This window comes from Hyaena hyaena, unplaced genomic scaffold (assembly GCF_003009895.1).
Source record: "Hyaena hyaena isolate Hyena2069 unplaced genomic scaffold, ASM300989v1 scaffold_68, whole genome shotgun sequence".
Classification (NCBI taxonomy): Eukaryota; Metazoa; Chordata; class Mammalia; order Carnivora; family Hyaenidae; genus Hyaena; species Hyaena hyaena.
The window spans coordinates 619663-637061 of record NW_024080700.1 but is presented as its reverse complement, the minus strand read 5'-3'; the positions used below and the strand labels follow the sequence as shown (position 1 = coordinate 637061).

General features: G+C 44.7%; 1 protein-coding gene across 1 annotated transcript; it reads right to left on the bottom strand.

Annotated features, from left to right (window-relative positions):
* Window positions 1-57: 57 nt before the first annotated feature.
* On the bottom strand, window positions 58-13914 carry PRSS54 (serine protease 54). Its single transcript, XM_039232579.1, is given in 6 exon segments — window positions 58-597; window positions 3691-3822; window positions 4413-4671; window positions 10577-10748; window positions 13826-13874; window positions 13876-13914. Coding segments are annotated over 6 exon segments (1188 nt in total). The 5' UTR covers window positions 13912-13914.
* Window positions 13915-17399: the final 3485 nt, after the last annotated feature.

Genomic DNA, 17399 nt, shown 5'->3' with positions numbered 1-17399 from the left:
CTGCCCAGCACTCAGCATTCTGAGCTTACTCTTCAGTTGGGAGGGTTAAGTCCTAGACTAGCTACCATTGCAAAAGAAAACAAGCACAAAGAAAAACAAGATAATTTCTTGGGACTGATGTGACCTGTTCTGACCCGAAATAGGCCCTCTACTCTCCCCAGAGTCCCTGCCATAATAGTCATAGTACATGGGTGGTTCGGCCACAGCAGAAGACCTGCCTAATTCCTTTAACCTTTTCCCCCTGATGTCCAGACTCTTTCTAGAGCTGTTTGCTGGCAACGAATGTATGGTGGCCTTTTTTTGTCCTTGCGAGTATGCTTGCGACCATTCACCTTGGCCCAGCCCAGAATGTTTTCTTTGTGTAATGGTGAAATGTGCTTTGTAGTTGGGCAAAAGCAGCGAATTCTCCCAGTGGTGGAAAGAAGACAGTGGTCGGCTGGTTTTCTTAGTCTTGGACATAATCCAATCGCTGTAGTCTTCCACCTTGATGTACATAAAAAAGCCAGGGCATTTGTCACCACCATGGGTCAAGATTCCTCTCAGCACCCACAGATTCAGTTGCTGTAGCTGGCATACCATGGGGTTTCCTGGGTCCCCCTGTGACAAAGGACAGAAGGCTTCAGGTCTTAGGAAAACTCATTTTCTTTTTAAATATATCCTTGTGCAATTTACTGTTTGTTCCAGAAATGTTTTACACTGGTTCTTACTGGAGAGGGGGTAAATTATAGGATACTATTTCCAATCTAGGCAGCCACCACCACAAATTCTAACAAGATGAATTTTTCTTTTATTGTGCAGATTATTTACAGGCTTCTGCTGTTTGCCTTTAGCTTCCTGGTTCCCATTTCATTTTCATGCCCCTTTGACTGAATCCTCACCCTCTCTTGGTTTCTCATCCCTCCAATGTTGAGAGAGAGAGGAAGATACATATATATATATATATATATTATAAGATATATATATATATTTCTTTCTAGCCTGGAATGCTCACATTTTCCCTTCTCCTATTTTGTTTCCATCCTCAATTTAAGCTGCTGCCTCTGTCCCGCACTCCTGCCAGGGTCAGCGTCACACTTCCCGGGGAGCACCCACCAGGCGGGGTTCACGGCTTTCCCACCTGGCAGCTGCCCGTCAGTGCACCTGCTCACCAGCCCTGCCCATGCTCCCAGCCTTCCTCTGGGACTCGGGAGTTCCACCACACAGACCTCACTCCCTTCAGGGGAGGGCACAGAAGCTTTGCACGCCTACCTAGATGTGTGCCCTGGGCGAGTTAGCGACTTCTCTCTGAGTAAAGTGCAGAGCCCTAACACAGTGCCTGGCACACAGTACACCCTTAATAAAGAATTAGCTACTATTATCCTGGTGTCTATAAAAGGCCATCACTTTTATGTGAAAAGTTGAGAAATACGGGAATAGCAACAAGGCAACTGCTAGGTATAATTTACCTTAACTTCTCCGGCCCCAAGCCTCCCCTTAAGGGAATACCTGACCCCATTCCAAACCTGTGGTCCATCTTGCCCCAAGAAGGGTTGTCATTCAAAGGCTGGCCAGCCCCTTAGACCTACGTGGCCCACCTGTGTAGCAGGACTGGGCAAACACACGGTGCTCTCGCTGCCCTGTATGCCATGGAGCAAAGGACAGAAATTTCATCGCCAGGCCTGGCTGGCTGTGCTAGGACTGTTGATCGGGCCTGCATCTGCCCCCTGTCATGTGTGCCTGGGGCAGAGAGGCCATCTGGCCAAGCGTGGCATGCTCAGTTCCACCCCCAATTTGCTTTAACTATGGTTCCATAGCTGGAGGAAGAAAAATAGTGCAATTTAGGATGAATTGTTGATGAATGGATGATTGTACAGTAGACCTCCCCGGCTATTGCATTGTTTTGCAAGGTGCCACTCTGCCTGGGTGTAGAATACACAGCTTATCCCCTTCCTCATAAAGCGTAAAAGACCCAACTTCTGAAGCCCAAGCAGCTGAGAGAGAAGTACCCGGTATTCCTCTGGAGCAGCCCCAGCTTAAAGGGGCTCTTTTACTGTGTGATCCTTAACCTTGACATTGAACAAAAGCCTTACCAGTGTGGGGAAAGGAGGTGGAGTGGGTTCAGAGTGATTCTGCTTTTGTTGGGTTTCTGGGAACCCATTAGTCAGATATCGGATTTAGGTGGTTTATTCTTCATATTTGAAGTATGGCTTTGAGGACCTCTGGACTCTAGGACATATTTCCAAGAGAGGAAAGGATCCTAGGTAGACAAGTCACCATTTATTTTTCTGAGCCAGTTTGTGAGCACAGTTTAACTGTGCTACAGTTAAAAACCAGTCTACACTTTGCAGGTAGATTTGAAGAGGTGATTATGTAGAGTAGAAGCAGCTTACCATATCCCACTGAATCTAAGATGCTCTTGAAAAATTAACATCTTTTGGGGCACCTGAGTGGCTCAGTTGGTTAAGCTTCTGACTGATTTCAGCTCAGGTCATGATCTCACAGTTCGTGGGATCAAGGCCCCACTTCTGTGCTGTCAGCACAGAGCCTGCTTGAGATTCTCTGTCTCCCTCTCTGGCCCTCCATCACTCACACTCTCACTCTCTCAAAATAAATAAGCTTAAAAAAAATTAACTTCTTTGGAATGATATACATCTTCTAATTGGTTGATATCAGAGTTTAACTGGCAGCATTTTCTCTCTCTTGGTATTCTACACAATAATGGTGCATTCCACAACTGACAGCATCTTAGAGTTGATGAAATATGGTGCTGGATTGAGGGACTGCCTCAATGATCTAACTTAAAAAGTTGCTAGTCTTCCACCTGCTAGCATGCAGTACAAAGTGAACACTCAATAAATGTTGAACCAGCTTTGGAAGGGCAAACTTAACTGCGTAAAGAAAGGCAGTCCTTCATGGATTTGCAATAAAATTACTTTTAGAAAGAATTGTCCACATATGTGTATTCTTCCCCCTTTCTCTAAAATACTTTCCCTAGATCATCTGGACAAAAAATGTTCCCCATCAGGGAATCCTGAAAGTTACTTTGAAGGAGAGTAGAGATTAGAAGTAGTAGAGAGTAGACATTTTGCAGTAGAGGAGACAGACTGCCTGGAAACCTGGTAGACCTGAATTCTCGTCCTTACTATAACATTTATTAACTGCATGATCCCTATAAGCCCCCATCTTCTATGGGTGTGGACAAGAGGGAGACTGGACCAGGGGCTTGTCGGTTCCACACATTTTGCTGAGGTAGTAAGACAGCCACATCTGTACAGCCCTCATCTGATTGGAGGGCAGGGCTTATTACAGAAAAAGAGCCAAAAAACCCCAATAACTGATGAGCAATAGCATCAGAGTCTAGATTCCACAGAAGCTGAATACAGTGACACCCACCCTGTAGACATGCTCAAAGTATACATGGTTTGGACTCACACTTGCAGACTTCTAGCCAGTGAAAAACCTCCTATGACTTAGACATGCTTAATCGTGTCACATTGAAAATAGTGACTGTTTAGTCCACTTGGTAGATTTTTATTGAATATCTGCTATTTGCCAAGTACCATTCACCTCAGAGACAGCCATGAATCCGAAGTGACAGTCCCTACCAATCCCTCACAGAGTTCACCGCGCAATGAGAAAGAGTCCCAAGACTCCCTTGAAGTGACCACTGCTTACTCTCCGCCTTTAGCTTTTACTCCATTATGTTCTTACCAAACAGACAGCATCGGTTTCCTGCTCTATGTGATTGCCACATCCTGTTTTCTTGAGTTTGTGTAAGGGACACATGTTGATGTCTTTCACGGAGATTTTCCTCAGAATACTCATCGTCATGTGATTTCCTGTCTGGACCATGCAACAAAGAGCCAAGAATTATTAATGAGAAGACATTGCCTGTGTTAACTACAACTCACGTATCCAGATGGGAATGAGTAGAAAATATTCTGATAAACTTCCCTGTTCTCATAGAAATCAGAAACTGTGTCTGAGTTGTTCTGAAAACTACCTTTGCTTTGAACTTGAATATGAAAATAGGGAACATATTCAAACTTCTTCCACATCGACAGAGAATACATTTCCTTGCTCATTTCCCAAGAATAAAAGAAAACAAGGATGGCTTGGCCAGGAGGGCAATCAGCTTCAGTTCAGGGAATAATGTCCCCTGACCTCTCCCTTCAGGCCTTGCCCTCCCTTCAAACTGTTTACTGACTGTGCTCTTCTAATTTGGGTGTAGACCTAAAAGAAATAGGACCAAATGTAAGAATGGGCACAGAAAGACAAGCATTGGGAATCCTGACTGATTACACAAGGGTTCCAGCCCAACTCTAGAATCTTGAGCGATGGGAATTATGAAGATAAACCCTAGAGCAGTTCATCCAAGTCGCCCCCACTGCTCGCACACACACAGCCTCCTCTAGGAGAAGGAAGGCATTAACTGCAGACGTGGGATTCCATCCTGCCACCCAGCAGTTCCGCAAGGCTGGTGGCTTATGCAGCTTTCTGCCAAGGAAGCAGATGGGTCCGACCAAGTTGCTGAACCGCATCGCTGTGTCTGTCTTCAGGAGAGCTACATTATTGTTCATGGTCTCATTATTAAAATCCTCATGGATGATGATGGTGTTGACTGGATACTCTTCATGAGCAATCACTTTGGCATCCATCTTAGCTATGCCAACCATAACAATGGTGTCCTTCCTAGAGAAAAAGCAAGGGACTCTTTAGAAGCCAAGGCGGCATGAAAACTTCACACCTTCCTTTTCATATTTACTATTGGGGGGAGGGGGTTGGAACACTCATCCAACTCATTTTTCCTGGGCTACTTTTCACTCACCCCTTTGGACCCAGTCCCCAGGAAATCTTTTCTGAACTCCTAGGCTCATGTCCTCCTTTGTGAGCCCATAGCATCTTGGGAATTCCTCTATCTTAATGTCATTTGTCCCACCACCCAAAGATAATCTGTTATGGCTATCTTTTTTTCATGCTTTTTCCATAGTTTTGGGTTTTTTGGCTTTTTATAGTCATAGTTACACCAAAGATGTAACCTTGACTCTTGATTTCAGAACTTAACATTTTAATAGAAACAGCTTTTCATATTACATACTCTGTAAATACTCTTTAGAGAAATTCTGATTATAATAGTGATGGAGTTCATTTGGTTGTTTTCCTTTCTCCCCTTGGGGACCACCCAAGGGACTAAAAGAATGAGAAACAAATGCTGAAAAAAACACCGTAAAACGAAGAGACACTAGAGAATCCAAACCTCAGAATCAGAGGCAGTGCTGACAACAGCAGTAAAAGATGGCAGGAGCACAGGTGTTCTAGATGGTACCTACCCCCACAAAGTCAGGAAAAGCTGGTCAAACATGCTTCTCAGCAAAGAAGTAGAAAGAAAATAAACAAAACCAGCACCAAAATAACAGCCAAATTGGAAGCTGCATAAAGAAGAATAGAGAACACAGAAAATACAATAAGGGGCACAGGGCAGAGGACTGAGAAAAGTAACCAGACTAAAATGGACATTAACAAAGATTTTTTAAAGGAGAGAGAGGGGAATGACAAATATGGCAATCAATGGAGAGCCAGCAGATCACAAAGAAAGTAACCCAAATAAGACAGAAAAAAGATTTTAGGATCTAATTTTGGGAAGTTTTCTGGAAATAAGCCTTTGCTCTGCAGTTTGGAAGTGTACTCCACACCCTAGGGAAAAAGCAATACAGAATGGTCAACATGGAAACATATCCTTGTCAGCTCCCAGCAGGAAACAGATGGCACACTCAAGGTAAGTTGGGGAAAGTTTAAGGGATTCTTTACAGTGGTCTTGGAAGGATGTAGAGACATCTCAAAGAATAGTTCAGTACCTGGGTGTCACGTGGCAAATGCTCGGTAACAACAGGGTGCCGGTGTGCCTCTGGGTACTAGAGGGGAGGGAGTGGTCAGAGCAGAGGGAGTGGGTCACTTGGCTGGAGGGGGCAGCCAGGCTGCAGCACCCCTCTGGGGAATAAGGACCCTGCTCTCGCCCTCCCACTTCCTCTGGTCTCTTGCCAGTACTCCCCTTGGCCTAACCTGGCTGGAACCTTGGAGATAAGAGTAACATTGGTGTAACCCACACAGGTCAGCCTCCTGGGACCCAGAGGGTAGAAGAGAGTAGAGAGTAGATGGGAGAGATGCTGCATTGTTAGGAAAGTTGCTGGACTTCTGTGACAAAGAAGGAATCCTTGGTCATCCAAACAAAACCAGAGTAAGTCATCTTGAGTTTGGCCATGTAATTTGTTGCCTAACCCAGGGAACTTGAGAGAGTGAAAGGGGACACTCAACAGCAGGACCTGTGTGAACCAGACCTCTCCCAGGGGCACTGGGATGAGTGGTCCTGTACCTAGAGAGGAAAAGAGCAGATTGGCCTCAGGCTTCTCCTCAGCTAGACTTAACACCAGAAGCCTTGGTGGTTGGGAGGTGGGGGCTGTGGTGGTAATGCCTGTTAAGTCTCAAAAAGAAAGAAGGCATGATCCATGAATTCTACACTTGTCATTCAGGCTTAAGGCCAGCACATTTGGGAGTATGCAAAACCCAAGGAAATATGGTTCTTTGAGCCCTTTAAGAATTGACATACTTGAAGACAAATTTTAGCCAATTCTAGTGTCGAATGGAGAAAATCCAGCAAAAGGACCGTCAGTAAGTGTGGAGTTCGTTATAACATTGGACTAAAATTAAAACCTTTTTAGTTTAGGTTAGAGTCAAAATGTAAACTCTGGCAGTAATCACATGGTATAACTGAAGCTAAAAAGAAAGTCGGAACGTAGGTATATATGTCAGTTTTCTCATCTTTTAAAGGAATCTAAACATACTTGTTTATAGCTAATATGTAAAATAATAAGGATGTGCAAATATATATGTGAATCAAGGTAAACAGTAAAGCATGTGTATGTTAAAATTGTGTGGCTGAGAAGGAGGGAAGTAGTAAAAGGACAGAACTTTTGCCATTGACCACAGTAGGCCTCTAAAGAGGACAGTCCAGGGGGATCTGGGTGGCTCAGTCACTTAAGCATCTGACTTTGGTTTAGGTCATGATCTAAGGGTTTGTGAATTCAAGCCCCGCGTCAGGCTCTGTGCTGACAGTGCAGAGCCTGGAGCCTGCTTTGGATTCCGTGTCTTGTTCTCTCTCTGCCTCTTCCCGCTTGTGCTCTCTCTCTCTCAAAAATAAACATTAAATAATAATAATGATAATAAAGAGAACAGTCCAGAAAGAAACTGAGGATGTTGTTGTCTTCCATGAAATTATAACTCTAAGGTGAACACCAGAACAAAAACTAAAACTTTCCAAAGAGACATTCAAAACAAAACAAAGGCCATAATAATGAAAAGACAAACAAGAAGCCACAAAAGCAGAAAACATAACCTAAAATGAAAACAAGAAGCAAGGGTTTCATTCAGAACATCACTTTAGAGCAGAAGAACATGAAGTAAGACAGAAAGGCTCTTAATGATGAGAAAGAATTCAGTCTACAGTGAAGACCTTGTCATAAACATCTGCAGCATGTGACATAATGTTTATAAAGGAAACACACCAGGAAATAGGGGAAAGAACCAGAAGCTTGTTCATGATACATTTTAACTCCCCTCTTTCAGCCTAGGAAAGATCAGAGAGAATCCCTCCCCCAATTTTATATATTAAATTGTACACTGAAGACAGAGAATGAAACTTTTAATTTTAGCTGTGAGAAACATTCACATGGCTCACATATAGTAGACCGCAAGGACAACCCCAACAAATTTCTAAATAGATATGATCATCATGTAGTATAACTCAAATTGAGATAAGGGCAGAAAACAAAACAAACCAAACACCCCACTGCTTGGGTATTTTAAAACTCTGTCTTTAATAAAACCCTGAGGCAAAGGGAAAATCAAAACTAAAATAGATAGACCAGATAGAAAATAACAATAATGACAACACTACACAGAAAGCAGAATCTCTCTGGAAGGCTAGTTGGCAATAGTTACTGAGATTCAGCCCAGTCTGTCCACTCCTGGGTTATTCATGCTATAGCATATTGCACATGTATGAAATAATATATGGAAAAGTATGTCTACTTGCAGCAGCTTTTGGTACTAGGAAAAGATCGGAAGCAACCCAAATTTCCATTATTAGAGGACTGTGTAATTATGATAGGTCCATCCTGGGATACTGTGCAGCTGGTAAGTGTGGGAGTTCTCTCTGTAATGATTAAGAAAAGGTGGCTCAACATTCCTGATAGAGTGAAAAAGCTAAGAGTGTAATGCTGTGTATGGTACACTATCAGTTGTATCAGGGGCTGTTATAGACTGAATTGTCATGCCAAATTTGTAGGTGAAGTCTTGCAAAGTCCTAGCCCTAGAGGTGGCTGTGTTTGGATATAGGGCCTGTAAGGATGTTATTAAGATTAAATGAGGTGGTAAGGGTGGGACCCTAACCCAAAAGGACTGGCGTCCTTGTAAGAGGAGGGAGAGACATCAGGAGTGCACAGGCTAAGGAAAGGCTATGTGAAGACAGGCAGCGATCTTCAAGCCAAAGAGAGTCCTCAGGAGAAACCAGTCCTGCTGACACCTTGATCTTGGACTTCTGGCCTCTAAAAGGTGAGAAATAAATTTCTGTTGTCTAAGCCACCCTGTGTGTGGGATTTTGTCATGGCAGTCCTAGCAGATTAATACAAGAGGGAAGGAAAAATCTGTCTCTGTCAATAGATACAAGAATCAATATAGATAGACCTATAGATATATAGATATCCATAAATGCATTGAGTAATTAAGGAAGAATATTTAAGAAACTGATGGCAGAATACGGCTTAAGGGAGGGAGTTAGTGTCTGAAGCCAGGGGAAAGGAGCTGCTTTTCATTATATACCTTTTGGTTTCCCCTGAACATTATACTATGTACATGTATTTTCATTTAAATGCATGCATTTTCAGAGTGCCTAGGTGGCTCAGTCTGTTAAGTGTCTAACTCCTGATTTCAGCTCAGGTCATGATCCTAGGGTCGTGGGATGGAGCCCCATATCGGGCTCCATGCTGAGCATGGAGCCTGCTTAATTAAGATTCTCTCTCTTTCTCAGCCTAAGTGTCCATCAACGGACGAATGGATCAAGAAGATGTGGTTTATCTATACCATGGAATACTACATGGCAATGAGAAACAATGAAATCTGGCCTTGTGTAGCAACATGGATGGACCTTGAGGGTGTTATGCTTAGCGAAATAAGTCAGGCAGAGAAGGACATATATCATATGTTTGCACTTATAGGAGGATTAGGAGGAACTTAACGGAGGACCGTGGGGGAGAAGAAGGGGTGAAATAGTGGGGGAGAGGGAGAGAGGCAAACCATGAGAGACTCTTGAATGCTGAGAACAAACTGAGGACTGATGGATGTTGGGGGGGAGGGGGGATATGGGCATGGAGGAGGGCACTTGTGGGGATGAGCACTGGGTGTTATATGGAAACCAATTTGACAATAAACTATTTGTAAAAAAAAAATTCTCTTTCTCTCTCCCTCTGCCCCTCTCCCCCACTTGTGCTCTCTCTCTCTCTAAAATAGAAATAAATAAATATACATATTTTCAAATAAAAATATAAGTTATAGGTTTAAAAATTCAGCATCTCCACAATATTCTATCAATGGTTTATATTATTACTTATTTGGGTAATTATAGTAATTATAATCTCTCCCCCCATGCTCTGTATGCATATATATACATATATACACATATAAGGTATATAAGTAGTACATATAGAGATATATACATAATTATATATATTAATTTATATGCTGTATATTATATGCTATACATACATGAGTGAGTAACTGTACTATAATTTATTTACCCATGATAATTGGTCAATACATTTCAAGTGTTTTGTGTATATTTAACCATCTTATGAACAACTTTGTGCATAAAACTTTTCCAGTGGTTGAAATTATTTCATTAATGTTGATTCTCAAAAGTGAAATTTTGGGGTCAAAAAGTAAGATGTTTTACAAAACAATTATTCCTTTAATAACATTTGAGCGGTTTTTTTTCCTGGTTTACAAGGATGCATACATTTAGTGCATAGAATTTGGAGAATACAGAAAAGTTCAAAGAAGAAAATAGAAATCAGGTGCATGCTGAGCATCCAGAAATAAGTGCTCGTAAAATGTTTGCATATTTCCTTCATGTTTTCTCTATGCACATATGTCTGTAGCAGACACGTTGTTAAGGTTTGAAGTTAAGTGTTTTAAGGTACAGGCTCCTATCAATTCACTTAACAAGATTCGAATAAGGACCTCTAAGTATCAAGAGTCAGTGCTCGTATTGCAGTAAAATGGGAATGGGTATCCTTCCTGTGCAGGATGGAGGAACAGTCACCTCACCTTGTAATTGTGCAGCTGACAGTCCCCACAGCAGAGAACACACTGGACAGCAGGACTTTGGCAGCTGGTGATTCCAGGACCCCAAGAGGCATGACAGGGCAAGCGCGGTTGCCCCGTCACCAACACTCTACCTTCCCTGTCTCCCCAGGCTGAGCCGGAAAGGGGCCCTCCACCCCCACCGCAGGGAGCTGTGTAGGCCCCAGAGGCAGGGGGTACTGGCCTGTTCTGCAAGGCGGACGCGATGCTGATGATCCAGAACTCACTGAGGATGCTGCCGAAAGCCAGGTGGGTGTACTGGGAATCCTGCAGCGACACCACCCACGGGAATTCCTTGTCTTTGACCAAACCCTCCTCGGAAGTTTCCATAACGTTGATTTTCTGGATGCCACAACCTGCAGAGAGGGTGTGTGGGGGCCTCACTGCTGCGGCAAGGAGTGGGTGGCCTGTGGCCACCACTGCGGAGTCAGACCTCAGGACCCCTCTCCTGCTGGGTCCCCCCCACTCCTTCCGGCTCTCCATCTTGGTCACCACGAGCTCTACCACCCCCATTTCTTTTCCCAGTGGGTCATCTTCTCCATAAAAGATGCTTGATGGCCTCTTGGAAGCTAAAAATAACCCCTTAGACTATGGATAATCCCTCTCATCTATTGGGCACTTAGCAGTACACTCGAGGCCGTATCTGAAAGCGGTTCTCAAAGTGTGGTCTGGGACCTCTGGGAGTCCTCAGGTTAAAACGGGTTAAAACTCTTTTCATAAGAATACTAAGACAGTCTTTGCTTTCTCACCTTCGTTCTCTCACTCATCTGCGAGTGGAATTTTCCAGAGGATACATGATGTCATCACTGTGATGGCTACCAGCAATGTGTGAACCTGTATATCCTTGCGTTTTTAATTTTTCCCAGTTTTTAATTTCTGATAGGGTAAATTTGGAAAGATATAGCTTCACAGCAAAAATTATTTGGGGGCCCTCCATAATTTTTAAGAGTGTAGAAAAGTTGGAGCACTGCTGATATGTACGACTTCATGGTACAGAGCCAGAATTCAAACTTCATACACCTTCAGTCCCTCACAGTCGCTGTTCCAGCCACATTTCACATCCTCAGATTTGCCCTTGCTGTTCCCTGCCTGGGCAGTTAGACATGCGTGGCTGCCCCGTGTTTGTTTTGTTTGCCAGTGTATCCCTACGGGTCCATAGTAAGTGCTCAATAAATCATCTGGTCAATGAGCAAAAGCATTTTGCTTTATCAGGCGCTCCCTGAAGTCCAGTCCTCAAGGGGTTAAAAGGTCCCACCAGGTTGAGGCTGATTCTGGCCCATTCGAGCCTGCTTGGCCTTTGCCTTTCTAGGCCCTCAAGTGAGTTGCCTCCAACTGGACAGTCTCTTGGGTCTGGACATTTGTTTCAAATGAGAGTAAAATGTTGATGCATGTTTTAAATAAACATTCTCCCCTTGCCCATCCTGGTTTTGCCCAAGATGCTGTATCACCCTGTATTGAAAAATAAGTCTTTATTCAGAGAATCATGGAAAGTGTAAGAAAAATAGAGCAGGCAGGACCCTTGAAACTCAGAGCCCCAAACGGAGTGAGCTAAGCCTCCTACTTTGCAGGCACCGTTATGGATGGCAAACGCATGGGCTGTCTCGCTGTCTGTGGCTGCTGATCCCCTCCCTGTCCTGACAGCCCTCATGGCCAGGGGTGCCTGGCTCTTCCTCAGTAGTCAGAGTGGAGTGCAGGGATGCTCAGCCTGGCTGCACATTCCGTCCACCCGCTGCCCAGCAGTCCCCGGCCCTTGGGGACAGGGCCTGGGCACTGGCATTTTAAAAAGCCTCCCCAGGTAATTTCTAATGTGTATTCAGGTTTGAGACCTACTAGTGTTTGGGGAAGGCCCTGGATGCACTGTCCCTCATACCGTTGGCCCCTATCCTGTGAGGACTGGGAAAAGCCACTTCACCTCTCTGGACCTTAGTTTCCTCTTTTGAAATGTGGGGTAACACACCTCTTGGAGTTGTAAAGATCATATAAGGTGAGATTATGGGAAGGTGGTTTGCAAACTGTACCCTCATGACTGATAATGCTAATGGATGATTCCTTTTTTTTTTTTAAATGTAAACCACTACTCTGGTTGCTGTTTATAAATCCCAAACCACAAGTACCCAGTACTTGTTTCTAAATCAGTGGTCCTTGGGGCCCCTGAGTGGCTCAGTAGGTTAAGCATCCAAATCTTTATTTGGTCTCAGGTCACCATCAGGTTAGGGTTTGTGAGTTTGAGTCCCACATCGGGCTCTGTGCTTACAGTGCAGAGGCTGCTTGCAATTCTCTCTTCCTCTCTCTGCTTTTCCCCAACTCATGCTTTCTCTCTCTCAAAATACATAAATAAACTTAAAAAAAATCTGTGGTCCTGGGTGGTAGGTGTCACATGGTGGGCACCACTATCCAGGTGTGGGTCAGATCATGGGTGGCTCCGTTTTCAGCCATTTATTCAATTCATGGGACATGGGCAATCTATAGTGAACAAGGCACTAACCAATCTTCCCCAAATCAAAAAAGCCTACTGGTGGGTGATGACTTTTGCTTTCTCGAAGCTTGAGCTGACTAGTTTATAAAGCCCTTGGAAGGCCAGGATACAATAAGGAAATTTGAGCTAGAGATGAAAGGTTTGCCCTGGGTCACTTGCCTGAGGCTATTTAAGAGGGAGGAGAGACCCCTTCTGTTTTGTGGGTACCCCTTGGTCTCTTTGGGGCTGCAAAGTGGTGGAGTCCTCCCTTTGATGTGTGCTGTGGGGGTGTTGGATGCTCCGTCCTGTCTCCCATCTGACTCCAGGAAGATTGGACAGAGGTAACTGGGATGGCAGCCAGACAGGAGAAGCTCACTGTGGTCAGGGGCCACCTCTCCACCTGCCCCTTCCTAGTCTGAGATTTTGGTTCTGGATGACCTGGAGGTCAGGGAAGGACTGAGGCCCAAGCAGGCTCCAAGGGACCTTCTTGCTCCTGGGACCAGGAATTGAGGGTCAGTTGGTTTAATGATAAAAGGTTTCTTTGGAACCACAATGCTTAAACAGAAACAAGGGGAGGGCCTGGTTCCCAAGTGCACCAGATGCGCCACAGGCCTCCACCTAGGCCTGGGGAGGACCTCCCCCATCTGATGGTTCTGGGGCATGAGCCCCAGGAAGAGCAGGTGGGGGTTCTGAGTGGGCTGTCCCGTAACCTGAGGCTTGCTCTCCTCATGGCACTGTCACCCGAGGGCCAGCTCTGAAGTCAGACTGCTGAAGCCAGTTTTTCCTGCACCCATGGCCCACACTCCCTTTCTTTGCCTGACTCCCACCACCAACACCTGCTCTCCGAGCAGAGTGCGAGTCCCCTTCCCCCTGAGTCCCTCTCTGGACATGAAGGGCCATGTACAGGATTCCTGGACAGTTCCCCTGCCATGTCACAGGATCTGCTGACAATGTCCCAGAAAAGAGGAGCACACTCACTGGCAGAAGAATGGGAGACATAGAGCAGTATCAAGAGCATCCGTCTCATCTCTGCCATCCCCAGAGCGAACCGCAGCAGACACCATGGGCAGCTGTGAAAACACGACATCCCAACGCACAGGCTTTCCCTCTCCTCCCCGAAGTGGCGATCCCCCCACCGCATCAGAGGCCCTGCCTCTTTCCTTTCCCCTGACAGAGCTTGCAAGACCTGGGAAACAGACCTGTCACGTCCCAGTTGCTCAGTTCTGCGCAGTGAAGGGCTCAGGGACCAGCTGTCCAGCACCAATATGGTTAGGATTGGGAAGAGAGCCCACGGAGAGGAGGCAGCCCCTGTGTGTCAGTTTTCTGCTCGATCCAGCCAGGGTCCCCAAGCTTCCCAGAGAGCTGGGTCTCAGAGGAGGGTTGTCTTTTGACTCATGGAATCTGACCCCTTTCTTAACTCTGTAGCCATAAAATGCTGGTGAAAGTAAAAGCAGGGTTTACTGCAAGCCCATCCCTGGCTCTGCCCGCCTTGCCAGACTCAGCTGGCTTAAATGATGCTGGGATCATTTCACTACTGGCCACTTATACTTTTACATCGTAACTGCCCAGTATGTAGCTCCGTTAATTTGTGCAATAACCCTACAAGGTAGACAGTATCACTGTCCCCATTTTACAGATTCAGAAACTGACATTCACACACTGAGAAGCCTGCCCAAGGCCACACAGCTGCCAAGTGGTGGAGCTGGGATTTGAACTGGGGTCTGAGTTCAAAGCCGATGCGTGTCTCCCCATCCACCACACCATCAGCCCCACCCTTGCCTCAGACTGTGCACAATAGCCGTTCTCAGTCACCATGTTCCGCTCATGACACTGGATGTTTCTTGTTGTCAGGATGGCTCTCAGACTCTTCTGTGAAGTGCTACTGCCAAAGGAGAAATGAACTCACTCTGACAGCAGAGTTCAACAGAGGGATTCCTTCCACCACCTTGGGAAGAATGTTCCATTGTGGCATCACAGTTACCATGGTGTCACCAAGCAAATGTCTAGACATGGAGACCTAGGAGGAGCCAGGATGAAAAGCCTGCCTGTTTCCTAAACTTGGCAGGACTATTCTGGAAGCCTGGCCTTCCCCAAGTCTGGCCGAGAAGACATCCCTTTTGCTAGATCACAAAGCCCTGTCCCGTTGCGGCCGTGGTCTGTCTACTTCTTCAGCACCCGCCCTGTGTCTACACAACTTTGTCAGACTGGATGGAGGAAGCCCACGACTAAACTGGGTCTGGTTTTTCCAGTCCCCAGAAGCTTTCTTACATTCTCAGTGTGGTTTCCTGAACCCCAGTTTCCCCAGCCCTTTGACTTGCTGGTCCCAGGGAAGCCACCAGACTGGCTCTGCCAAACCATAGGGCCAGATGGGATCTGCTCTCCAGCCACTGTTCTCAGCTTTGGCTTCAGCACAAATGCCACAACTCGACAGAAGTGTTGACAACATTGTGGTAAGATGCAACTCCGTGGAACCAGAGAGCTCACAGGCTGCTGGCTCAGTCGCATGAAAGATATTTATTGGATGGTAGACGAGTGGCTGATGGAAAGAAAGATCACTGAATAGAAAGCAAAGCGTGACTCAGAAAGGGGTCGCTATTGCCTTCCCCTTGAGATTCCCCTGATGTCCTGCATGCCTTACAATCATCCATCACCCTTAACAGTGAGCAGGCGTTGGCTTCTGCTGGGAGAACATAATGGCAAAGATTTTTGGCAGTGGGAGAAATGGGAGTTGACCCTTCAATCTGTTCATGATGTCAGTCTGACATCGTGAGTGTCAAAACACTTTCATGTGTGTTTCCTCATTGACAATTCACCCTGCCAAGATGAAGGAATTACTTGAGCTTTCCCGATGGGAACGTGGTGGCTCAGAGTGAGGAAAGTCACTTCCCTACAGCCATACATCTGGAAAGTACCAGGGGAAGGACTGGAGTCCACATCCTTCCAACTCCAGGGTGGTGAGCTGTATACAAGTTCGCATTTCTCAGGCTGGACCCCATGATGCCTGATAGATGACCAAAGCAGAAGTGGTGATTAGGGCAGAGCCAAGCACTGCTCTTTAAAAGTGGGGATGCTGGGGCACCTGGGTGGCTCAGCCGGTTAAGCATCTAACTCTTGATCTCAGTTCAAGTCTTGATCTCAGGGTCGTAAGTCCAAGCCCCACATTGGGTTCCATGTTTGGCAAATCTTCAACTTCTCTGGGTTACTTAATGCAGACCATCTGCTTTAGGTAAACTTTTAAAGGACCCATGATGATTTTGTAAATAAGTAATTATTTAAGGTTAGTAATAATAATAGTTTTATATATTGGAAAGGAAATTCATTTGCAACTTTATGCCAAGGGCTGTATATCCAGGATTGTGACAGCATGGAACATATGTAGTTTCTCAATGGGTCGCTTTTTATTTTTACTAAGTTAGAAAATCCTAACTCTTAGTTAAAGGGTGTCTGAAATTGCAGCGAGTTCTGGAAACTGGCAGATAGTTCTGAATATTCAGATTGATTGTGGACTCCAAAATCATGGAGAGACTTTTTTTTTTCCACTTTGCTGATGACTACTCTTGTTTATTCATGGGCCTGCCCATCGTGCTCAAAGGCTGGGGTGTTGAAAATTTCTTCTGGGTAGCTTGAAAGTTTCATCCTGGGGGATAGTGATGGTTGGATTTCTAAATCACTTGGTTGCTTTTCCCTCTGGAAAATATTTTTTCATGTTCTGTTGCAGTTTTGGAAGAGGGTGTTTAAACATGCCAATAAACTTTACTGCATTTCAAAATCTCTTCTCTGATGAAATTAACAGAACAACAACAAAAAAAATCAAGTACTGCTTCATTTACGTATCATACATTTTCCAAGTGTCGCCTGCTACTGATCAATGGTTTGTTGAATTGTTGATCAAAATGCCTGCTAGCCCAAATATTTCATAGTTATTGTGCAGAGCATAGTATGACTTTGATAGTGATGCAATGTCTTACAGAGTCTTCTGAGCAGAAATTTTCAGAATTCTTTGAATTACTACATTTTCTTTGAATTACTACGTTTTCTTTGAATTACTTTTTGTTACTATTGGCACTCACTGAAAGCTTCTCAGCTGTGGTGTGACGTCTGCTCTGAAGAGTACAAGTTTGAGTCAGGTTTTTGCCATTTAGATATCTTCTCCACTTAGCAAAAAATTCAGGAATTTCTTGGAAAGCATTATAATGCCCTCATTCTAGGAAAAATATATTTATAACTTATTTACCAAAGAGGTCATCGTGCTTGATTGAAAATGGCAAAAATGTTTTAATGGTTTCCTTATTATCAGATATCTATGTTGGACTTGCAGGTTTTTCATTAGATAGATAATCCACAGAATGTTTTTATTTTCCTAAAAGTGTTTAAACAGAATGTCATGTTTATCATATTCTTTTTTTTTTATGTTTTATTTATTTCTGAGAGAGAGAGACAGCATGAGCAGGGGAGGGTCAGAGAGAGAGGGAGACACAGAATCTGAAACAGGCTCCAGGCTCTGAGTTAGCTGTCAGCACAGAGCCCAATGCGGGGCTCAAACCCACAAACT